We start from the raw sequence: 26,232 nt of genomic DNA, 5'->3' as shown, positions 1-26,232 counted from the left end.
TGGACTAGAAACAGAGCAAGAAGCCTTCTTGTAGACACATGCAGAAACCAGAATTTCCATCCTGTAGAAGATTTGGCATTTCCCAGTTTTTAATTTTTTATTTATGGGGTAGTTAGTTTGTTCCAAATTGGAATGAAAAGTTAGAAATGCAAATTTTTTCATGGAATGGAAATTTTTAGAAGAATTACATTTTGGAGAAACTGAAATTGATTTTTTTGGAAAATTTCTGGTTAGCTCCAGGCTGGCTCCTGAGCTACGCAACTGCCTGTTGGGGGAGGGGGAAGAGAAAGGCTTCCTGGAGAAATGTTTAGCCTATGTGCCTAACAGATATGCAGCCTGGAGAGCTGGGCAGCTAGGAACTCACCAGATGGGTATCCCACAGAGCTGGACAGTCCACTTCTCACTGAGAAGATAAAATTTAAATAATTTGCATTATTGTAACCTGGTGGGATGATTTCCATGATTGGAATTTTAAAATCAGAGGCTATATCCTGTTTAGGAAGAACATAGTGGGTAAAAAAAGGTCAGGGGGAGGTTACTCAGAAGTGCAGGATCTTGAGTGCACATGGATCAATGTGCTAACTAAATGCCCAGCAAGGGGACTGTGGTTGTGGTTGTGGTGGTGGTGGGGGGGGGGGGGGGGTGTCTGTTAGAGACCACCATGTCCAACCAGATCTGTATTGTGTGCAAAAGAAAAATTTTGTTATGTGGACTTAGTTTGGGAGATATATCCAGGAGAACTCATGCAACCAGTAGTAAAACGTCATTAGATAATTTTCTAACACAAAAGGGAGTGCACCCAACAATGAGGTTACTCTATTTTGGACCTCATTATGATAAATAAAGATGAATTCATCACTGGACTACTAGTTGGCAGTTGCCTCCAGACCAGTGTTTATGACCCGATTACATGCAATATGGGCAAGCACAGGATAGGCCCAACCAGTAATACATACACTTAGTGCTTTAAAAAGGCTAGTTTCTCAAAGCTGAGGAAAATTATGAGTGAAGTTGATTGGGAGGAAAAAAATTAGACAGAAAAATGTGAATGAAAAGTGGGAGTTCTTTAAGAAGAGTCTATCAGATGCCAAAAAGCCATAATTCCACAATTAAGAAAGAGGAAAACTTTGGCTAAAAGCCCATCTTGATTCACTGGCATAGTGAAGGCAGCCATTAGAAATAAAAAGGCAATATATAACAAATGGCAAAGGGTGGGGAGAGAAGAGATAGCAATTGATATACACTAGAGGTTAGGAAGTGCAGAAAATTGGTAAGGAGAGTTAAAGACATCAGGGGAAATTCCATGGCTGGCAGGGCTAAGGACAACAACAAGGAGGGGGAGGAGGATTTGTTTGGTTTTTTAAAGTATATTAAAAACAACAGAAATCTTATCAATGATAGAGACACATTACTGGATGGAGATGGTAAAATTATTTATAATGATGCAGAAAAGGAAGAAATATTCAATAAATATTTCTGTTCTGTATTTGGAAAGCAGGATGATTTATTCATAGTATATTAGGATGATGAAATATGTTTCAGTCCATTAGTAGCTGAGGAGGAGGTTATATCACATCTACTAGGGGTAAATATTTTAAATCGACATGCCTGGATAACTTGCACTCAAGAGTCCTAAAGGAGTTGGCTTAGGAAATCTCTAGCCTACTAATGTTAATTTTTAATAAACCTTGGAATACCAGGGAAATTCCACAAGACTGCTAATATTGTGCCAATATTCAAAAAGGGTAAGCTGGATGACCTGGGAACTTTAGGCGGGTTTTGCCCTGCCTAGCAAATGTCAAATAATATAATAATGGAAAAGCCGATATTGGATTCAGCGGATAAAGAATAGGAATATAATTAATATCAGTCAACATGGTTTGTAACCATGTCTTGTCAAACAAACCTGATTTTATTCTTTAATTAGATTACAAGTTTGGTTGATAAAGGTAACTGTAGGTCATACATACATAGACTTTTTGCATGCTGTTTGACTTAGTACACGTAACGTTCTGATTAAAAAATTAGCACTATAAAATATCAATAGAGCAAATATTAAATGGATTAAGAACTGATTAACTGACAGGCCTCAAAAAAGTAGTTGTCAACTGGGATTCGTCAGTAAAGGGGAGTGTTACAAGTGGGGTTCCACAAGGATTGGTACGAGGCCTGATTATTCAACGTTCTCTTCAATGATATGGAAGTAAGTATAAAATTACTGTTGATTAAATTTGTGGATGCCACTTTGATGGAGTGGTAAATAATGAGGACGACAGGGCAGTCGGACAGATCAATCTGGATCACTTGGTGAGCTGGGCCCATTCAAACCAAAATGTGCATTTGCCTCTATTAAAACAAAGTTCTACATCTAGGAACAAGGAACGGATGCCATGGAGGAGCACCTCAGCATAAGCTCCCAATGCATTGCTGTGGCGAAATGGGCTTATGCAATCCTCAGATCTATAAACAGGGGAATAATGAGTAGGAGGAGCAGGTGATTTTATCTGCGTATATGGCATTCGTGAAAATCTATATAGGAATATTGCATGTAGTTCTGGTGTCCACTATTTAAAATGGACACTGAAAAACTGGAAAGGGTGTAGAGATGAGCCACAAAAATTATTTGAGGGCTGGAGATAATGCCTCAGAAAGAGAGAGAGAGACTTAGGAGGTATGTGTCCTAGGAGCAGGGGTGAAAGTAACTCCAGACACTTACTGGTACCGTATAAATACCTTCACAGAGAGGAAATACTGGGTACAAAAGGGCTCTCTAATCTAACAGAGAAAGGCATACCAAGAACCAATAGCTAGAAGCTAAAGCCAGACAAATTCAAATTGGCAATTAAGCACAAATGATTAACAGGGAGGGTGATCAACCACCGGAACAAACTACCAAGGGAAGTGGTGGATTCTCCATCTCTTCATGGTTTCAAACCAAGACTAGATGCCTTTCTGGAGGATGTGCTTTAGCCAAACAAGTTATTGGGCTCAATACAGGGTAACAGCATGAAATATAATGGCCTGTGTGATACAGGAGGTCAGACGAGAAGATCTCATGGCCCCTTCTGGCTTTAAACTCTATGAAACTATGAAGTCCAGGGAGTGGAGCATCCCAGAGTGCCTGGGAAGCCAGGTATCTTGGGGGCCAGTCAGCGCAGCATTACCAGAAGAGCACCTGGGCAGATCAGGGGGCTTCTGAGCCAGGCAGCTGGTAGCTCACAACATAGCCTAGGGATCCCCGGGCACTAGGTAAATTGGCAGGAAACCAAACAGGCAGTTTTGCTGGAATTATGATGTTCTCACGTAACGTTTTGATCCTGTCAAATGGGAATTTCTTGGTTATGTTTTTGTCTCCTATACTTCAATGCAAAGCATTTCAATCACTCAAGGGTTCACAAAATGTTGGCAGCCTGCAATCCCACACAATAAAATGGTGGGAAATGTGTGAATTTTCATTTATTTTCTCCCCAGCTTCACACAGCTCTGCTTACCAGTCCTTCTGATGAGAAGATATTTCGTTTTCATAGAATAATCCTACCATCCCAAAGACACCATCATTCACATTTTTCAGGAAGTTCCTCTGTCATTTCAGCTCTCCTTCTTTTCAAATTACTGTGCACAGGGGCAGGAATCTAGCCTTGAGAATTCTCCCGGAGGAGAGGCAACAATGGCATACAGCCAGGGGAACTAGGTTCTGCACCAGTCACCAGCCACTCCAGAATACAGGGCATACAGAAAGAAGCTCAGTGCATAATGGGAAAGGAGGTGGGTGGTGGGAGGAGTACAACTCCAGTAGACCAGAGTACAGCTGGTGTATGGTCACCTAAAGTACATTGCCACCTCTCTGCAATTACAGCAGCCTCTAGGCTGCTTAAATTCATGTCAGAGCCAGGGTAGCAAGAATCAAGAAACTGTGACTGGCTCTCTGATGGCCACAGATGCCCCATTCCTGCTGCGTCAAGTGGGTCTCAGCACAGGAGACAGTCTGGCTCATAAGCACTTATTTTCAAAATTGGCCTCTAATGCTCCATGCCCACTGCCTGAGATTGAGATGCAGAGAACACACAACTCCCTGTTAAGTCAAAGGGTACTACAGGTGCTCATCACCTCTGAAAAATCAGCCCCTAAATCCATAACCCAAGGCACCCAAAATTAGAGGCCATTTTTAAAAATGTAACCCATAACTTTTCAGGCTGACTGAGATCATTGTGATTGCAGCTCTCCCTGCTCGAGCTTTAAAGTAGAAATATCTGTGGAAATGATTTACAGAAGTTTTTAACTTGCTGCCAACACTCCCACTGACAGACTGTTTATGGGTTTTTAATCCTAGTTTTTAATCCCCATTTTTCACAGTGTGTGCGCGATGTGTTAAGGAGAGGAGAGTGCAAACACTGGCCGCATTTGTTAACACGTATTTCTTCAGATGCCCAAAATACAACCCACAATGTAACCGTTAGATATAGCTTGGTCAATGAATGAAAGAGAATTCTGTTAGGAACTGCATAGTTTGGACAGCAAGAAACCAGAACATGTATTCATCTAAGCCTCAAAAAATAATTCCCCTCAAAGTTGTTGAGGTTGGCACTTTCTTTTGGCATTTGATACTTTTAAAACCTTGTGTCCACCAGGAAACTGAAACATTGCTTGAAATAGCTGTCAGCAAAGGGTGCATCTAAACAAGCCTCAAAACGGTTTAAAGAGGTACTGTCGACCTGAACAATCTGCAATTAGCCAATTTCAAAAAATGCGAGTCTCTAACAGCATATACAGAATTGGATAAGGAGTTTCTGCTGACCTTATACTCAGTCTTTTCCTAACAATGGAGAGTGTGCTGCTGACCCAAAAGTAACATGAACAAACATACTCCGGCCCATTCTTTCTCCCCTTCCTTTCCACTCATGCAGATGCTTACTGCCAAGGCAACTCTCTCTTCAAAAACAGACTCCAACTAGAGACTGCTAAATTGGAATTAATTTGCAAACTGGACACTATTAAATTAGGCCTGAATAAAGACTGGGAGTGGATGTGTCATTTCACAAAGAAAAACTATTTCCCCATGTTTATTTTTCCCCCCACTGTTCCTCACACGTTCTTGTCAACTGCTGGAAATGGCCCACCTTGATTATCACTACAAAGGGTTTTTTTTTTCTCTCCTGCTGGTAATAGCTCACCTTACCTGATCACTCTCATTACAGTGTGTATGCTAACACCCACTGTTTCATGTTTTCTGTGTATATAAAATCCCCCTACTGTATTTTCCACTGCATGCATCCGATGAAGTGAGCTGTAGCTCACGAAAGCTTATGCTCCAATAAATTTGTTAGTCTCTAAGGTGCCACAAGTACTCCTTTTCTTCTGTTTCAGTTTCACGTTTGCTAGTGGCAAACGCCCTCTTGCGGCATATGGGGAAGAGTACGCATGTGAGCTCCACAGACCACAGTATTACCAAACACAGACATTCAAAATCCTGAGTCAGGACCCCCAAAATCATGGTGGTTGTCTTACAAATCACAACATTTTAAAATGAATAAACACTGGGTTCTTTTTATTTGCCTTCTGGTTTTTGAGGCTTTAGGGTTCATATTTTCAGGCTTTTCTCCACAAGCAGGAAGGCAAGAAACATAATTTCCCCCGCCCCTGTTAGGATATAGATATTCAGGCCTGTCTGTAAAGGCCTATACGCTAAGAATTTAGGTGTATTCTTCTCACTTGGCTAGTTATAGAGGTATAAAAGAAAGAATCAAAATCACTGTCTGCTGGTGTAAGGTCCTTCTCTTACTGTGACAGTCTGAGGCCCTGTTCTTAGGCTAAGGCCTTTGGCTAAGCAACAGAGGCAGCCATAAGCTGGGAAGCGACCGGTCACATCCTCACATTCCAACCTAGTCACATTGAAGTAAGGTGCTATTGGGCTGTTAGGAATACAATCCTGTCCTGATAATGCCTATCACCTCCAGAGAAAAGGAAGTGCCTAGAAAATGTAAAAGAAAACTTAGTTTGATAGCATCCTGTCTGACAAGAACTCACTTATCAATAGCTGGGATGTGAAATCCTCACTTCTGTATTGTTTTGTCATTATAGTTCCCACTTTGCTATTGTTTGTCTGTATAATCTCTGTCTGGTTCTGTGATTGTTCCTGTCTGCTGTATAATTAATTTTGCTGGGTGTAAACTAATTAAGGTGGTGGGATAGAATTGGTTATATAATCATGTTACAACATGTTAGGATTGGTTAGTTAAATTTCAGGAAAATGATTAGTTAAGGTATAGCAAAGCAGAACTCAAGTTTTACTATATAGTCTGCAGTCAATCAGGAAGTGAGGGGGGAGAATGGGAACAGGGAATGGGGGTGGGGAAATTGGAATCATGTTTGGCTAAGGGCAGGAATGGGAACCGGGGCACAGGTGTAAGGCTCTGTGGTGTCAGAGCTGGGAAGGGGGAACTAAGGAAGGAAACTGAAATCATGCTTGCTGCAAGTTCACCCCAATAAACATTGAATTGTTTGCACCTTTGGACTTCGGGTATTGTTGCTCTCTGTTCATGCGAGAAGGACCAGGGAAGTAAGTGGGTGAAGGAATAAGCCTCCTAACAGCCCCCTTCAGTGAAAGCTGCAATTATCACATAATCACATTGCAGCTTTAAGAAAAACCACCAAATATCATGAAACTTGTCATAAAATCACCGAGAGTTGACAATGCTAAAAGCAGAGCATGAGTGTCATCATCATTTGTGTGTCTAATAAATACACTCAGTACTAGTGCTCAGAATGAAGATGACCTTCTGAGCTGTACCTAGTGCTTTTTGAATAACAGCTCAATGGATATTTTAAGAGGGGGCTCTGTCCAATACTTCCTCCCTTAAGCTCCACATACCTGATGTAAAGTGTAGCCGTATATATTGGGAATGGATTTCAATAGCAGAAGGGAAATTGTTCCAACTTCCCCTTCGATGTGGTGGCAGAAGTTTAAGGCGGCATTCCCCAGTAGCCCCTTTCAACACACCACTGCATCAGTTCCTCCCCAACCTGTCAAACCAGAGAGCCATGCAGAGTGCATGTGAGAGAAAGGGTTACGAGCAGTTTTTCCAAGAGAGGAGGCAGTTGTAACTGGAGCACGTCCCATGCTGAGTAGCTGCACGTCTGTTACGTGTGAAGCTAGGGGTTTTATCATCGTTTCCTCCCAAAATAATAAATATTTCAAAAATTTGGACATCTCTGTATTTTAACTGAAAAACATTTCCTGACGCATCTGTGAGTGCAGTGGTGTGTAGCCTCTGGCTGTTCCTCAAACCTTGGAAAGGCATAGAAAATGAACCCCAAGACACATTTTCAGGCCACTTTCAAGAGTCCCTGCTCTCTGGTCAGGCTCAAATAATCAGAATACAGTGATATCAGGTTTCAGAATGAGCTTGCTATTGCTCAAGACACTATTATATTTCCCGGCCAGTGACAGAAAACAACCTTTACAACCACAAAAACAGCTAAACTGTTACAGTTTTTCACATCTCAAGAGAAACTGGCATTCATGCTTTTACTCTCCTCCTGAAAAACCAGGAGGGTCGGTCCCTCACACAAGAGCAACCCACCCAGTGCAAATATGGCAAATGAGGAGCTGGATTGGGATACTGGTGACAGACTAATGCTGGGAGGACCACCGGAAGATTTTGGTACCATGCCTCACTGGTACCATCCTTGCTGTTCCCTTAACATTTTGAATGACTAGCAAGGTTGCCTACAGCTCTACATGTAAAGCTTGGATATATAACGCAGAGCAGGGAAGGCCAGATGAGCATATAAAGCCTTCTGTCTGAAAGAGAACAAAGATTAATCCCAGAAGTTTCCCCCCTGCCCTCATCATTGGCCCAGCTCAATTCCCACAGAAGTCAATGGGCGACAGAAGGGCTAGGGAGGCTGGTCCTAACAGATTGGTCTTGCTTGGTACTTATTGATGCTTAGCACAGTCATGCTCCTTTGGCCTGCTGGAAACTCCACGAAGAGACCAGAGAGGCCAACACTAGGAGGTGGTTTTCCTCCTGCTTGTTTTTGAGGAGGCAGCACTGGCATGTTCCGCTGTCCCAGTTGGTGCTGACATCGTCCTGCATCCAGGGCCCAGTAGGAGGTTGATGCTAACCCCATCTTTCAACCCACCATGCATGGCCCACATGTGAGATGCAGCATGTGACAAAGACACAAAATGAGTGACCAAAAAAAAAAAATTATTCATGCAGGAAATCTAAAATGCTGTGGGATTGATTCTTTTAGTATAAACAACTCTTCCTAGAACCTCAGTTTCATTAAAAGTTATTTACATCACAAGTGAAGTAACACCTAATTTGCATGGAACACAGGTAACTGAGATTAAAATTAGTGATCTCCCTTAAAATGAAGGATGTTTGGTAGGTTTGGTGCTAGCAGCCAAATAGTACCTCTGACTAAATTCAGCCCCTCAACCAAGACCATTGTTTGGTGTTTGGAATGTGTTATTTATATCTGCATTATCTGGTATTTCCTAAGTTTGCCAGCACAGTCCTTTTGGCAATTTTCACTTTTCGTTACTATAGAATATTCACAAACTCGCCCATGGCAATTTTGGATCTAACATGAGCACTGGGATGGCTCATGTTAGATGACTGACAGGTCTCCAGGCTTGTCAGAAGTCCAAGAGTCATTGCAGTCTTCAGAGGAGTCCCCAAGGCTAGCAGTTGGCCCTAGGCTAAAGTCATAATAAGTGCTGCTTAAGAAGACCAGAAAAAATAAGAGCTCAGCTGTTCTCAGCCTGCTCCAACACTGCTACACTTTGTTTCTACCTGAATTTCAAGAAACTTCACAGTCAAAAGTTCTTAACCTGGTGTGTGCTTCATCCTAAAGCATTTCAGTCATTTGTTTCACCTCCAAGGGATGAGTCTTTACATCCAAGTATCCCTTGAGATGTTGTCACATTCCAGTATGCAATCCAGACTAGTGAGCGGTTGTGTCACCACGTGACCTGTAACCTTGGGTGCCTCACAATGCTTTGCTGCTGTAACTCCAACCGGGGCTGCTCACAAACAGCTTGTAGATCACACCCTGAGCATCTGTGTATAGCTGCAGTGCTGGTCTAGAAACAATGACCCCAGCAGCCTGTCAGCAACACACCAGCCACACTCTGGCTTCCACCAGCCTTGGTTACTACTTGCAGGGTGACCCAACACACAGCCAGTCCCGAATTTTCTCCCAAACATGTGGTCTGCACTGTCCAGCCCTCTTCTGCACAATTCAGATAGTATAGGTCTGTTACCTTGAAAGAGATCAATATTCAACAGCCCGCTACTTTAGCTGGAGTTACCAAACAGGTCAGTTTAATCAGAACTGATCCAGTGTTATGTTTAAAGAATAAAACAAGTTTATTTAACTACAAAGAAATAGATTTTAAGTGAGTACAACTACAAGGTATTAAAGTCAGAAATGGTTACAGGAGAAATAAAGATAAAACACCTTCTAGTAGCTAAAACTTAAACTAGACTCGGTTCCAGGGAAAATCTTCACCACATGTTCCCGGAAACAGGGCTGACCAAATTCTCCAGCCAGGATTCTTTCCCTCCTTCCCCACAATCCAAAAATCAAAGGGCTGGTTCCTTTGTCATCTTAGGAGAAAGAGAGATGGGGGAGAGAGAAAGACTCTCTGAGGTGTTTTTGGCCCTCTCTTTTGTAGTCCAGTCACCCTTTGAAATGCACTTTCCTGAGAGTTACCCCGAGATAAAGTTCCTTCCCACTATGAGGAGAGAGACATGGAGTCTCATGGTGAGAGAGGTTCCATGTTGTTGTTTGCTAGGTTTACCTCCTCCCCTGACTTGTCTGGTAAACACATTTCAGTCATGATTTCAGCTTACATTCATAACGTTACATATAAATATTGCTATGTACATTTCACCTGGATATTATTGATCAGTGAGCTATTCCTTTTCAAATTATACCTGACAAGGCACATGCTGTACAAAGATTAATACAATATTACAATAGTGAGGTGTGAATACAGGGGTGTATTCAGTCAGAGATGTGTTTTATCTATTTGGGGTAAATACTATAGGTCTTTACTTAGATTATAAAAAAGCAGCTTCTACAGAGCTCCTTTACTCTCCAGACTCAAATTAGGAAATTGCCCAGGCAGTTCTTGAATTTACTGTTGTCTGTACAGTAAAATATGTCAAATAAACTGACATATAATTACTGCTCTGTCCAAGCTCCACCTTTAAACAGGAAACAGAAGGCTTGGCATTCTGGCTACTTCATCTCATCATGCTGCAGCACACCAGTGGGTCTGATTTTTCACTGCCTTGCCCCTTATAATCATTTACTCCTGTGCAAAGTGCAGGGAAGAGGTAAAATGCTATCATTCTAATGGTAGCTTCTTAGACCCATTTTATCCAGGTGTAAATGATCACACCATGTGCAAGGCAGGGGAGAATCAGTCCCCTACACTCTGAAAACATGAGCAGTGGATTCCCCTTATTATAAGTAAAGCAAAGTGTGCTTGGTTTAGGTTGATGTCTTAGCCATCATTCCATATGATACAACCGGAAGCCCAGAACAGGACTGCTTTATGGTGTGAAGATATTATGTCTTTATATAGTATTCAAATATGGGTCCACTTTTGTCATGCAACGTGCGCTTTTTTTTTAAAACAAGAGACAACAAAAAGATGTGGGATCTCTGTGATTTCTGGCTTACAAGCAGATCCTATCCAAAAGTTCGCATCATGAACTGGAGACTAGCAAGAACTTTCCACTGGCTCCACTTTAAATGCTATGATTTGCACTATGGGTTTTGAATGGGTTTCATTAATTTCCTGCATTTCACTGAAATTTACTTGGAGAAAATAAATCCTCTCTACGTGAACAGTCAGTGAACACTTAGCAAATGGGGCAAATCATCTTCATAAATCTACTTAAGTCAGTCCTACTAAAATAATTGCTGATCCAAATCTGCACTCCAGTTGGATATTACCATGCAAGAAGGCTCGACAAATCTCGCTGAAATTGCCTGTGATTAAGTAGAAAATGACAGCAAAGCAGGACCACTGTCATCCTGCCATGCTCAGCTTTGCAGCACCACATTTATAATGGGAAAGTGGAAGAGATTTCCCAGTTCTGAGGTAAATGGAGTCGGCAATGGTTCCTATTAAATGCTGTTTTTAATCCAACTTTTGTCATAAATGAAATGTATTGAGTGAGATTGGCTCAATATGTACAGCCCTCATCATGGGAAGGAACAAATCAAGTAAAGGGAATTTCTTCTTTTTCCACCTCTAGTGTTTTCAAAGTTCAGAAATCTGAAATATTTTTCCCCTTAAAAAGAAAGAGAATCATATGGCATTAATAACAGCTGGACCTCCAGGGATTCAAGAAGTGTGTCTCTGTTGAAAAGAGGTGGATGCTTAGAGTTGGCAACACAAATTTCAGCTGTGGCTAACTACATATATGTTTAAAATTTATCTGTGTTTGACTTTTGTAAGACATTTAATAAATGGAGGACCAGATCCTCTCTTAGGGTAAGTCAATAGAGTCAATGGAGCTATGCTGATTTACACCATCTTAGGATCTGGCCCGAAATGTTTTTTAAATGTTTAATCCAGCATCCATTTCCTTTGGCGAAATGTGGAAATAACTATCTATATAGATCACATTGGCAACATACATCAATATTTGCTATTCCCAAGAATCCTATGGTATGCTGCTGAGATCTTCTATTCCATCATGCCACCCACATTCACACAGGCCATTTTGGTCACTCAGATTCTATGGTCCAATACAAACAGGGAGGAATATATTAATCCCATTTCATCTTTTAACAAATAAATGTTCATACAGCAACAGTACATGGGGCATATACAAAAACCTACTGTACAGCCTGAATCCCAATTATTCAGCTCAGAACTCCAGTGCAGAAGGGTACTCAAATCATCCCTTTTCTGTTGCACTGACACCAGCCCTTTCAACACACCTAAGCTGGATCCAGGCATTCCAAATTGCCGTGGAGAACAGGTGAAAAGTCTCTCTTACCTGGCAAAAAAGGAGGCCGCCACTGAGGTGCCGGTTGAAGTTTCACTGGCGACATAGGTGCTCTGGGAACCAGGGAAGCTGTACAAGGAGGGTTTATCTGCATTGTAGCGGTTCAGCACTGCTTCAGTCAGCCCCTCTCGACCAGTCTCTGTCATCAGCTGGGAGATCTGAGGACAGAAAGAAGGAGAAGGCTCATTAGATGTAGCCTGCTGCCTCACTCCTCTGCAACGTGATCTAACTTTTGGGGGTGGGAGGGATGGAAGAGGAGTGGTACATGTGCCACACTTTTGCGGCTCAGTGAATGAGCTTATTGCTTCCATGGTGCTGTTTTGCAGCATTCTGTATCGGTCCTCACCTCATTTTCATTAAAAGTAATGCGCTAAATGATTACCCCCTGACATCGTACGTTTCAATTATGTCTGTGGTCTTCCTTCCATTTGGAGGGGAAAGTGTAAACCATTATCCTTGCTCAGTTTCAGCACAGCAGGGCACAACGACATTAGCCAATGCTTATTTATTAGAGAAAACAACCACAAAGATCAGCGAGTACTGTATTGGTACTGAGAACCTACATTTTATTCAGGGCAAATGTGAATTGGATGATGGGCTCAAATTAGAAATGTAACAAGATATTTATTATTAAAGAAAAATATACATCTGCATTTGTTAAAGAAAGCAGCACTAGAGTATCAAGCATTTCTGGTGACACTTCTTTTTATAACAGCCCAAACAATCTGAGAAGTGAAGGAAAGTGTCATTTGGGGTCCAAGTGGACTATTTATTAGTTCTCCTGGAAACCAATGTTATAGTCACGCAGTCTAATTCTCATTGATTTTCCTAGAGCGTTTTCAATACCATTGGATTTCTCCCTCCTGATGTCCCACTATAGCAATCGTTTTCTCCTGTTGGCATTATGTCCTGTACCACGTAAATGGAAAGTCTATCAAGGCAAATGAGGAATTGCTGTCCAGTAAAATCTCAGTCCCATTCAAGCCTCTCTGGGTTGAGTGTTGATGCCTGTAACCGTGCAGAGGACAAAAAGCAATTTTTTTCTAAGTGCCAGGAAGAACAGATGCTGTTTGACTAGGACCTGATCCAGCTCCCACTAAAATCAATTGAAAGACTCCCTTGGACTTCAGTGGGAGCTGAGTCAGGCCCTGACAGAGCAGCCCAGCACAAGTGTGACTATTTTTCATTTTAAGATTCTAGCCTGAAATTCTGCTTTTGCTTGGACCTATGTCAGTACTTCATAATCCTCTATTGTACCTCATACACTCCTAGTCCTTAACAAATTCCCTTCTCTTCTTTCCTTGTGGCACACACAATCACGTTTTTGCATACCTATCTGAGTGCACCTCTGCACTGCTAGACCCCTCCCAAATCATAGTTTAAATAGTTCCCCCCAAACTATTGCTAGCAACTGGTTTCCTTTATGATAGAGCTTCTTCCTTCCACAAAAGGTTTTCTAGTGTCCAATGTCCATCTATTCTATTCTACTCTGGTTCTTATGCCACCCTCATGCCATAGTATGCTTAATGCACTTCTAGAAGTGCATTAAACAATGTGACTAGAAACTATACAGTGCAGTCTTATCTTTCTCCCTGGGTGGAGAAGGGGGGGGGAGGAATTATGTGAGGGATTTTTTAATATGTATTTTGTGTTTGTGGTACTATAATTTTAATTACTGAAGGTGAGGCTGACATGTGCCTTGCACTTGGAAAGGAAAATCTGACGTTTGTGGAAGATCTTAGATCCTGCAGAAGCTCATTCCACAGTCTTGAATTGACCCATTACAAAACAAGATTTATCCTTAGGATGGATGATTCCATTATGCCCGAGATGGACCTCATCCCTCAACTTTAGGCTTTCTTTTTAGACATTCTTGGCCCAGCCAATTGTATGTCTTGAAGATAAGGATCTTGAGTTTGACTTTATATTCCAAGGGGAGCCAGTGTAGACAGCAGAGGTTGCGCTGCACAATCTTCTCATCCACTTATTGCTCCCCCCAACCCTGTCTTGCTGATCTAGTGCATGGAAGGAGTAGCACTCTCGGTAGCACTATTACTAATAATTTTAATTTGGCTTCCAGGATGTCTCACGCATTTCTACCATGCACTACAACCAAACATTACTCTCCAGCGCTCTACGAAGAGATAAAGTGTCTGCCTTCCTTGTGACATCTAAAACTGTTCCACACAATAGTCAGTCAGCCCATGCTTCTCCCAACCCTCACAAACCCAGGTAGGCAATGAGTGAGTTCCTCACAACTGTGCCGTCTCACCCAATTACTCAACAGAACTAGACTGTCATCTGCTGGAGTGGTCATCAGCTGAGGATGGCAGCACGCATCTAAGCCTAACCTTCTCTTGCATCCTCCACCTCACATACCTAAACTCAGGGAGACTGCCATTAATCAACAGTCAAGGCCATCAAGAGATATGGAGCTGGTATATCCTCCCATAGGAGCTATGGAGTTGTTGAAAGATAAGAAGTGGACGAGTTGAGTTATCTCAGTTGCAATTTGAAATTGTAGTTTCTCCACATACTTCCATGAGCCAGATAAGGATTTCCACAGCCTGTGCAACATATTTGTTTTAGCCACAACAGACCTCCAAAAGAGCAGGAAGGCGTGGCTGACAAGATGCACTCGTAGCCAACTGTGCCACAAATATTGATTCTACTGTCTCAAAAATTGCAACAGCCAGAAAATATCCTTCACCTCATCTGTAGATAAACTGCAGCTAAACAGTCTCCACACTTGTGGAGACACTGAGAGTAGGAAGGTCATGGATGTATATGAATGCAGAGCTGTCAGCATGAATAGAACAATGAAAATGTTAGAAATAAAGATGATCAAACCTATTCTGGATGCTTTCTGGAGGGTATGACCTCATGCCTCTTCAAAATTTGATTGGGCATTTTGTATACTGGCTTTTGTGTACCCCATTTTTAAAAACAGTGAAGTGTGCCCATGTTCCTCAGACCAGGACTATAAAATGCTCAAATACTCACTGGGTAGACATGGGGTGACTTTGAAAAGACATAAAAAGAGAATGTCCCCCCACCTACACACACACACACACACACACACAAACTGAATCAGCAAGTAGCATGTTTGTGCCTTTTAATACATAAAAGCAAAGGTCTTAAACAGCCACTACTTATCAAGTCACTTTTTCTTACACTAAAATATTAATCAAAGGGATTCAACAAGAAGCTGGAAATAACAGAAATATATTAAATCCCGAGTTTCTATGATATCATAGTATGTAGGGGATGGGATAGAGGAGACAAATACAGTTGAGTTGAGGAGATGCATAAACAAAATTCCTTTGTACTTCACAAAAGGATATGCAAGTGTACACTAATACCATTTTTCAGGATTTTCAGTAAAGCTTTTTGTAACACTGTATCAATATACTACTACTACCACCTAGCTCTTCTGTTGCATTTTTCATCAATAGATCTCAAAGGACTACACAAAGGAGTATCATTACACCGAGTTTACAGATGGGGGAAACAGGTACAGGAAGGGAACTGATTTGCCCAAGTTCACCCAGGTGGCCATTTGCAGAGGCAGGAACAAAACACGTCTCCTGAGTCCCAGTCCAGGGCTCTATCCATGCTAAAAGGTTGGTACTGCTGTTCAAATTTGCATATGTGAAACATCTGTGTAATGATTACCACCATAGTCTGCAGGACAGACAGTGGTTAACAGTTCTCCTTCCTTTATCCGCACACACCCCTCTCATCAGTTGTTGCACAAAGCAGTAAACGGCTGGTGATATTTACACATCTGTCAAGAGCAGGCATTCTATTTCTAGTGCAGAAGTTTGCTAATCCCAGCTCCACCCACCTACCCACCAGAAACTGGAGAGAAAACTCCAGAACACCAGGCCAGATTCTGAGTTGTGCCTCTCAGAATATACACCACAAGGTGGTGAAGGGCCAAGGCAGCTTCATGCCACTTTTGAGCCCCCACAATTTTTGGATCTGGCTGGGGATGTAAATGGCCCCCCAGTGTAAATCCAAGCACTTCTTGAGGGGCTTGAATTTATGGTGCCATCCCACAGCTGTATATGGGCCATTCCATGGTGAGCGCACACACACCCCCGACACTCAGGAGTATGGCTGCCTATATGCCACCTACAGGATCACTTTGTACCCAGGAAGCTGCTAGCTGGGGGAATTGGGCTTCTTTCTGGCCCCTTTATACCACAGGAGCCATGAAAAGGGGCTCGAGTACAGTTGAAAATTTGGCCTGCTGTGTCTGGACTAGGAGACCAATCTTGAAAACTCTCACTCATTCCCACTGATGTCAAGGTGACTATTCATGAGAGTAAGGGCACGGGTAATTCAGATCTGGGAATCTATAAACAACTGATTTAAAGCTAACGTTATTGCATTTGCCTCTTTATTGGACCTGGCTACAGTGGTAAGTGGGAGGAATCCCACGACTCTCGTCAAAATTATTGTATCAAACAGAGCGAGCTGCAGATTTCCTGCCCGCTGGTGCACTTCATCCTCTTCTTAAGATGGTGCTAATTTATCCCTGCCAAGTCTGACATTCATATATGGGACTTAAAAATATATATTTGAGAAGAAAATAGTTTGCCTTTAGAACACATGAGGCGTCAGATATTTAAAAAACAAAAATTCACAGGGCAGACACCTGCAGTAACCCTTCCAGCATTTCCTTTCCTTCCCACCCCAAGTCAAATCCTGTGATCTAGCATCAACACAATCAGTCTATCTTTCAGGAACAAAGTATCAAAGTATGCCCAGCATATACATTAGGCAGTTCAGTGATGTTGCCATCCAACCCCCAGCTATAGACTGGTTATGAGAGCGCATTCTGGATTAAAAGACCTTAATAGATTTTCCCATTCTCTCACCTCTCTCCTCTGTGAATACATGCATTCCTTGTACCTCATGGTTTAACACAAGTCAATAGGACACATTTTGAGAAAGTCTTTTGTTAAAATATTGGCAGCACATCACTGCCTCGATCAGCAGCAAAAGACAAAGCATGGAACAATGCAGCCTTTCATGCTACAACAAAAGCTTCCGAGTGAACGTGGGACAAAACATATGTCGCTCCTCAGGCCCCATTTGTTGTCCTGTTATAAAAATGAGACACCTCCTCCACCTCCTCTTTTGCCACATCCTCAGAGTGAACAGCAATGGCTGGTGATAGATCATGATTTAAATTCTCTACTTTAGGAGAAAAAAAACATGGACTTGTAGTTTAACCACAGAACTTGATGTTAGAACCCTGGCTGGCTATCCCTACCCCTATTAACTAAACCTCAGGGCACCTAAGTTTCTCCATTTGTAGAATGGAGTTAATAGTATTTACATAGTAGGGTGCAATTCATTAATGTTTGTAAAGCATTCAGTTGAGATCTTCAACTGGAAGGTGCTATAGAAAAGCACATATTATTACTTATGTCATGGCTGAAGTTTGCCTTGCTTTGGAGGGAAGCAGAACATTTGGGGGCAACCATTAAATCTAGTTAAATTCAGCAACTACTTAACAAATTAGATGCACAGACTATCAGTGTCTGAGATACTGAATTTAAGCTAAAAACCTGTTACTGAAGGTTATTTGACACAATCTGCAGTATTCAGCAAGAGATCCTTCTAATCAGCGAAGAGATAAGATTGCTAGCCACAGGAAGGTGATAATAGAAATCTCTCTCTCTCTCTCTCACACACACACACACACTTACTTATCCTGGGCAATCTATTCTTTCTTTCAAAACAGCATAGAGGTTTCCATCCAATATTAACCCTTAAGGAAATGCCTGTCTGGCTTAGCATTTCAGAAAAAAAGGAATGCATCTGATGAAGTGAGCTGTAGCTCAAATAAATTTGTTTCTCTCTAAGGTGCCACAAGTACTCCTTTTCTTTCTTCTAAAAGAGATTACTCTAAAAGATTACTAAATAATGAGGTTATATTTAAAGGATACCTTACCCAAACTCCCTATACACCACGAGCATCATAAATATTTTGGAAGAAAGTTTAGTAGCCTTACTTTTGTTTTGTTATCTCCATCATGTTTCATAAAACTAATGAAAAGCAATCACAGCATGTATTATCTACCATAAAAGCCCAAGGCAGTATTTTTAGGTGAAACACAATACAATCAGACTTTTGGTTTCCCTCAAATCTTTTGGGTGTGAAACTTGGTTTCTGATTACTTCTTTGTTGACACTTCTAATCTGACCCTCACCCTTCAGATATGAAGCCATTTCCCCTTTTGAGCTACTCCAAAAAGCAGTATAAATGTGGAATATTTGTTCTTCGCATGTCTCCATCCTGCCCAGACCCATGAATGAAGCAACATAATAGAACAGTCACTGAAGATACAACTCATGATGCAATAAATCTAATTGCTCAAATCAATTCCAATCTTTCGTCACTGATTCAACCTGAAACATTTTAGTTTTCATTTAAAAAAAAAAACTTGTCTTATTTGATTTTTCACTTGCTTAAAAATAAGAAAACTTTAAAAAATACTGATTAATGATTTAGCGAAACAAAATAATGTAATAGCAGCCTTGGACAAATCAAGCCTAGCGAGATATGTAAAGCAAGTAACTTCTACCATGGCAGGACCAGGGCTTATAATATACTTTCAATTACACCTCAATTACTCGCTTCCTAGGTAACCGAATGTCTGCTTTTCAGCTCTACGCAGGAAATGTTGATACTCTGCTTCGAAGGGAGAAGCAAAATGAAGAGAGAAGAGGGAAAACTGCCCTTCTCAGGAGTCAGAGTAACAGCCGTGTTAGTATGTATTCGCAAAAAGAAAAGGAGTACTTGTGGCACCTTATAGACTAACCAATTAGCTCACGAAAGCTTATGCTCAAATTGGTTAGTCTCTAAGGTGCAACAAGTACTCCTTTTCTTCTCAGGAGTATACAAACTATTGGACTGCCTCTCAGACTTGATCTAAGCAATTTTCCCCAGGTGCAAGCCACTTACTAAGCCTTTTGAGATTGAAGGCAAAAGCCCTGCCCAAAGGTGGTGTCATTTTGGGAAGAAAAGCACCAAGTTCAGTCCTCCAAGAACTGCCAAAAAGGCCACTTCGGATCAGCAGCAAGCAGAACCAAGGATTGGTCCTCCAGCAGCTAGAAGGGCTGGGAGCAGGCAGAAGCCAACCAGAACCTAGCAGGCAAGATAAAAAGAGCCAGCTGCTTCTTCCAGTGACCGTTCTGGGTGAAATTGGGACAGGGAGGAAGGATATCCCCCTGCTGTAACCGAAGAAGCCTGGCCTGACAGTACCTGTTGTTCCGAACTCTGACAGTACCTGCTGTTGAACCAGGATATGTTTGGTCATTTTAAAGCCAACGTGGCCCTTTTGAGCTGAATATTAATTTAATGTGGCAAAAATCAGATGGGCTTTCTTCATGAATCATTGGTTCAGGAGAGTCTAGGACAGGGCCATACTCTGCTATTCACCCAACTATCAAAACAAAGTTGGTACCTCAGGGTACAGAGTGAAAAGGAAGAGCAACCCCTTTTCCCAGAAAGACCATCATTTATCAAAGTAAAATGGGGGCTGTAATTTGAGGCCACTGGGGGAGAAGTGACCTTTCAAACCCCCACACGCACTACAGAGCACCAAGAACTTGCACTGCTTCATGTATCGGTCTCAAGCCACTTAACGCAGCCAGATGGCAGCCCAGGCTTTCATTTGAACTTAGGCAATAATAACTCATGGGGGAAAGAATTTGGGACTAAATAACAAGAAGCCGCAGCTGAAGGGATTGTCGTAGCCTACAGTACCATGGCTTTACCCAGGGTCACTAGGCTAGGCTAGATTTTTTTTTCCTCCTGCAACAGCGTATTAAACAATGACAGCTTGAGGTCCTTGGCTACAACAATCCACTATTGATGCAGAAGCCAAGTGTAAAGGGAGTAGCTGCTAGACAAGAGTTCCCCTCAGAATACATTCCTTTGATAGGTAAGGGCCATGTGCTCCTGAACTGAAAACTCACATTACACAGTGTCTGGTGCTGACTGCAGCCTGCCACTCCGTGCAATCCAGAACCCCACCTTCCAAAATGGAGAATGGCCGGTGGTTTCTGCAGTCACACCCTACATCCTTATACAACAGCAGCTACAGAGTCAGTGCACCCCTCAGCCTCTGCGGAGCCACAACTGCAAATTAAAGCCACCCTCACCCAGCGTAACCATCCCTCCATGAGGGTGAATCCTCCTGGAGTGCAGGGAGGTACAAGTGGCATACCTGACAGCAGCAGGGAATCGCACACTACCACCCAGCTTTACATCCCAGTAACCTTGAATTCACCTCAACTCCAAGCCATTTTCCTCTGATTCCTGGCTCCTAAGAATGTTATTTCCTAAATTAGGGTGCAGTATTTTTGAAGGGATTTTTAATCTTTCCATGGTTTCCTTGGGAAAGGCAAAGAACCGCACCACTTACTCAGCCAATTGGCCTCCCTCCCTCTTCCTTTCACCCATTCACTCAATAGCACTCATTCTTTCCCTACCTTTTGAACTTCATTTGCAGGGCAATGGCTGTGCCTGGACCTGAACATTTGTAGTCCACATTTTAACCTTCCTCTCTTCTAAAGAAATATTCAATAGGAATTGTGGGGGTGGGGGGGGGGTGTTTCTGGCAACAATCAAAGCTTTATTACAAACAGGAAATCTGCCCTATCAAGCCTCTGCCACTGGCTCCTTCACTTGAGCAGTATAATCCCCCACAGAAAATAATTTAATAAACATAGGAGGGTGTATCCCGAAGCTTCTTCAATCACTTAGACTTTTGGGAGATGCATGTTTTGATTTGGCCTTGTTATACTTTCTGTACTGTTAAATTGCCAGTGCCCCCCTGAACTATGTTGTCCATTGAAGAAACAGAACTCTTAAGTATAAAGAGAAGCAGTATATCAAGGCAGACAAAGTACAGATCAAATCTGCCTCACAAGGTCCTATTACATGGACTATAGCTGAGTCCTGTTTCCTATAAAGGTGCCTCTTGAGCAGAGGAGCAATTACGTTTAAAAAGGTAAAGGCTATGGGGAAACCACAAGCCCTGCAGCATTTCTAAGGGGAACATTCACAGGATAGTCAAACATTCAGGGAGAGGAAATGTGTCCCCCTTGGGGGCTGCACCTGCGCTCATGTGGAAACTGCAGGTCCAAGTATGCAATGATCCATTTTAAACCGAAGTGGCCAGGAAAAATGTGGCTTCTCCTAGAACTGCTGATATATCCTTAAAGCATGGTTGCCCTCATTTTATGACTGACCCACTTTTCATAAAAGTGAGGATTATATAGTGTTACAAGAAACATTTAAGGCCTCTGCATCTAACATCTCTTACCAGCAATCATGAAGAATTCTTCCATTTCTCCCCGAGGAAGCAAGTCACAGGATAACATATCCCTAGGCAGATAAGCTAACCCCTTTTTGAATGCCAGGGGACTCTTCAGACAGGCTAATTCCCCTGGGGTCAGAATGAACCCTGAAAACCTCATAACTAAGATGTGCAAGCTGTTTGGCAGGCTACAGAAAGCCAAGAAAAATAAAATTTAGGGTTAGATTAAGCATTTGCTGTTAGCCCAGTGTGAGGGGAGATGCACAGCTGTGCCACCAGAGGGGTAACTCAGGGAAGGAATCTGTCTTCTGAGAACCACAATTCCTTCACTATTCCCCATTGACTCCCTCCCTGGGGATAATAATCTATTACTGTGCTGGCTGACACATTATGGGGTGGAGTTAAGACTGACCATTCTTGTGCAGAGTGGGAGAGGGGGTAGAATTAGCGGATTCCCTGCCCCCTCAATTCACCCCTAGGCCTGCAGCAGTAACTGCAAAAAGGCTGCACAAGGGCCACGGGGGGGGGGGGGGGGTCTTGCTCCCTCTTAAACTCTGTATGGCTCCCCAGAGCTGGGCCATGATCAGGCCCTTTGTGAGTAAGCTGATCCTGTTCAAACAGCCTAGGCCCAAATCGCCCCCTCTCTCAGAAAATACCACAATAGATGGTTTGAGGGAGAGAAAGTGCACAAGGTTCCCCACATGGAGTTTCTTCCAAATTATTCCATGGGGAGGGGGACAGGTATTAATACTAGCAACACCTGCCAACAACATGGTAGTGCAATAAAATGGCTTCCCATCCCTGGAGTTTGCCTCCAACCTTCATAAAATACCTCTTTTAAAATGGCTAATTTATGAAAGATGTTAATTCTCTTAATTACCTGCACTTCCTGCTGCTATGTCATAAATCGTACAGATGGAAATGGTGTTTTTTTTAAATCCAACTTTTATTTGCTGCCAGATTTGCAACAGGACATTCTTTTTCATTGTTCAGTTTAAACATGTATTTCACACTTCCAGATTCAGTGCTTATATTTAATCCCTTTGTTGTGTCAGGTACTTTTCAGACATTAACAGCTACGGCCAGAGTAGCAGTGCTAAACGCACTAAGTTAAGAACTGCGGTAGCAATGTAAGATTCGTGTGGGTGAAAGAATGTGTACGCTGTGTGTGTGTGTGTGTGTGTGTGTGTGTGTGTGTGTCTCTCTCTCTCTCTCTCTACATGCACATGTGTGCAATCTGAAAGTTGGGGCAGGTCTGTTCTGCAGCTGAAGCACAGAATTTTAGGTTAATTGCTGAGCTAGGACAAACTTAGGCAAACCTTCATTTTGCTGACCAGTTACTATTCTACCCGTCATGTCACGACATTATAAGAAGTTCAAATCTTACTGTAGCTGCTACCACATCACCAGCAGCAATCTGTAAACCACTGACCTTTCACTTCTCTTCTGACAGGAACAGTACTTGAAGCTACCAGAGTATGTCAGCATGTGGGCTTAACTTAAATGGCATTACTGACCCAGAAAGCAACCTCTTTCTATCTATAATAAGCAATATAAAGTAATTCTTCATACAGAGACATCTAAACTGGATTATTAGTCTTTACTTCAAAGAAATATGACAAAGTTCTGCCATGAAGAAGGAGGTGGGAGGAGGAAAGAAAAATTATTATTCTGCATTTTCAATATTTTATAGAAACAGATACACAGGGCAACTAAACAAACAGACCAGGGGAGAATTTTTCGTTCTATTGGATTGCATTACTCTAAAGACCAGTGAAGGAACGTCACCAGTTTTCCCCAGCTTAGATTCTTGTCATGTTTAATGCACAAGAATGCAACATATGCAAATTCCGCCCATCCTACTAGTCACCTCAAGACTTTAGTTCTCTTCTTGGTTCTAATCAGTACATACTTCACCATTGTCTTTTATCCAGCTGTTCTTTGCTAGTGTAGTCAGATTGTTCTCCACTAGCATTTCCCATCCCCAAGGGATGCAGCAAATATCTTGAACCCATTTAGAATTTAATGTCATTTCATCTCCTTCCCCTTCCCCACAAAGTAGTAATAGGCTGAGATGATTTTTTTCAAAGCTTTTTATGTATACAGTATTTTTGAAATTACTGTCACAGGTTTAACTATAGTAGTGTTGGCAGATGCCACAAATTCTTCTCTCCCCAAATATATTGTACGTCATCATTCCTCCTATGGTTATCAATACAGTACTTTATAAAAATAAAGACTAGGCCAAGAAATGGGTCTTGCAACTAAGGCACATGCTTTTCAATAACTTACTTTGTTTCAAAAAAGCAGGTGGCTGTTCTCTGCTAATTCGACTGGTCTGATTTTGTGGTGTTGAGTAAAATTTTCAAAAGCCCCTAATTGGCTTAGGAGTAAATTTCCAATGATTTTCTATGACACGTAGACTCCTGTATCACTTTTGGAAAATGTGACAGGCTCCTAAATCACTAAGGTTGTTTTGAGAATTGTACCCATTGGTTCAAATCCCACTCATCTTACTCAAGCAAATAGTCCCACTGGTTTCAGTGGGTCTACTAGATGAGTTTGCCAAGCAGAACATGGCCCTAAAGGGCTCAACTATGCCTAGATAGACCCACAGCTAGGTAAGAAGTGATGAGGAACTGAGTCATCCCAGGGAGAGTTCTAGGAAGAATTGTTCTCCCAGGCCTGCAGAAGAAGTTAACCTGTGGCTACACGCCTAAACGGGCTACAGCAGGCTCTGCTCCATGTATCAGATCAGTTCCGTAGGGTGATGCAGAGGGGAACTGTGATTGTGCCCATGTGACACTTTTCCCCACCCACAGACACTTTTTCAGCCACAAAGGGAACAGGCACACTCTGGCCCAAAGGATATAGAAGCATGGCACTTTAAATAAAACGTTTTAATTAAATAAATAAATAAATAAATAAATAAAGTGTGGGAAACTCATGACTGATTTTTTTTTTTGGTTGCATTTTTACACCATCATATTTTTCTTCTACATGCTTTTCTCGACCTTTTTCATATATGATCATGCACTTAAAACTGATGAAATAAGAGTTAACCTCTCATCTACACTTATTAATTCTCTTTATAGTACTTTCTCTCTTAGCGAGTAGTTAGTATTTCAAAGAGGCAGCAATCTGAAGATATTCTGCGGAAATTCTTTTTTGCCCAGATCCAGGAAAGCATCTCTTTTCAGGAGGGCAGTTAAGCATACACTTTAGCACTGTGCTAAATCATGGCCTCAGGAACCCATCCTGAGAGGTGCTGAGTGCCCTCAACTCCCATTGGCTTCAGTGAGAGGTGCAGGCAGCAAGTATCACATAGGTGCAGGATGGAGTCCTTACTCTCCAGTCCTTAAACTGATGTCTCCTTTCTCTTGTGTTTGAGTCTATGTGGCATAACACTGCAGCAATTTCTTCCTCCAACTTTCCCCTCAGCATTCTGTGCACTTTCTAACAAAGAAAGACCTAATTTTTCTATCATTTCTGAATAACTAAGCAACTTCTCTCCTTGCTTCCTTCTGCTTCCCCTGTTGTGTACCTTCTGTATTTCTCTATGATCCTTTATAGCAAGAGACTAAAGCTACAGAATAGCCAGTTCCTTCCTGTAAATTATATTTAGTGAACAAAATTCATTACCCACCTAAATGGACACAGCTCAACTGATATAATTGAAATTGCACTCACTTATGCTAGTGACAAGTTCCCCCCAGTGTTTGTATGCAGGATCCATAATTTGGTTTCCTTTTTTGATCACTGATTACTAGATATTGTCCCAAAGATTTTAGCATTTCAATCCTAACTAATAGGACACATTAATAATAATGTTATGACGAGAGTTGGGGAAAGCTCACTGAAGCTGGTGCCCTTCATTCAGGATAAATGTAAGAAGCAGTTAAGTCCCTTTTGGGAGTAAGGTAGCTAAAATAATAGGCACCACTGCTGAGCTATGTGGGCAGAGGAGTTTCGCTGGGGGCTGAATGCAAACACAGGAGGCTGAGTATTGGTTAGTGGAGGTATGTGTCTGTGTGCAGAAGCAGACAACAAGAGAAGTACTGGTAACACGGCGCTAGGAGAATGCAAAGATGGGGAACATTTGGGGACAGAGTGCTGGCTGGAAAGAGAGTTGGAACCATAAACGAAGAAACTGCATCCTATTTGATTCCTACTCTGTTCAGAGAAACAGGATTTTGTGTTTATTCTTTGTAAATAAACAGGATTGCATCAGAGAAATATCTGAGTTCATCATCAATTTTTCCCACAAATGAAACAACCTGCAGGACACTGAATACTGGTTAACCACTCAGGTCAAAAGGGGTAACAATATTATTATTTCAGAACAACAGCCGTGTTAGTCTGTATTTGCAAAAAGAAAAGGAGTACTTGTGGCACCTTAGAGACTAACCAATTTATTTGAGCATAAGCTTTCGTGAGCTACATGAAGTGAGCTGTAGCTTACGAAAGCTTATGCTCAAATAAATTGGTTAGTCTCTAAGGTGCCACAAGTACTCCTTTTCTTTTTGTGTATACTTTGCAGTGTATAGTATAAGCCATTTGTAGACCCACAATCCTATCATGCAACAGTCATGCTGAATTATATTGGCCTTTGGCTTTGTGCTAATTGGCTCCCTTTCCAGTTCCCTTTTTTTAATACTACTGTGGGGCACATTCCTTCCTCCAGGTCACCAATACACATTTGTAACAACAGTTAATTTCAGAGTTATCAGGGCTAATGGGAGTTGCCATGTAATTGTCTCGTTTCCAGTGGAGTCACCAGGCAGTTGCTACCAAAAAAAAAAAAAAAAAAAAAAAAAAAATCTCTGTTCTGCAGAAGCTATGTAATC

At 41.9% G+C, this 26,232-nt stretch overlaps 1 protein-coding gene across 1 annotated transcript in view; it reads right to left on the bottom strand.

Annotated features, from left to right (window-relative positions):
* The window catches only part of KIF26B (kinesin family member 26B), a 423,104-nt gene that overhangs the window by 242,706 nt on the left and 154,166 nt on the right, over nucleotides 1-26,232 (bottom strand). Inside the window, exon 4 of the mRNA XM_074948941.1 lies at nucleotides 12,033-12,199. Coding sequence (XP_074805042.1) covers nucleotides 12,033-12,199 — 167 coding nt within the window. The remainder of the gene's footprint in view (nucleotides 1-12,032; nucleotides 12,200-26,232) is intronic.

This window comes from Natator depressus, chromosome 3 (genome assembly GCF_965152275.1).
Source record: "Natator depressus isolate rNatDep1 chromosome 3, rNatDep2.hap1, whole genome shotgun sequence".
Classification (NCBI taxonomy): domain Eukaryota; kingdom Metazoa; phylum Chordata; order Testudines; family Cheloniidae; genus Natator; species Natator depressus.
The sequence above is the reverse complement of the archived record's forward strand: the minus strand, read 5'-3'. Positions and strand labels throughout refer to the sequence as shown.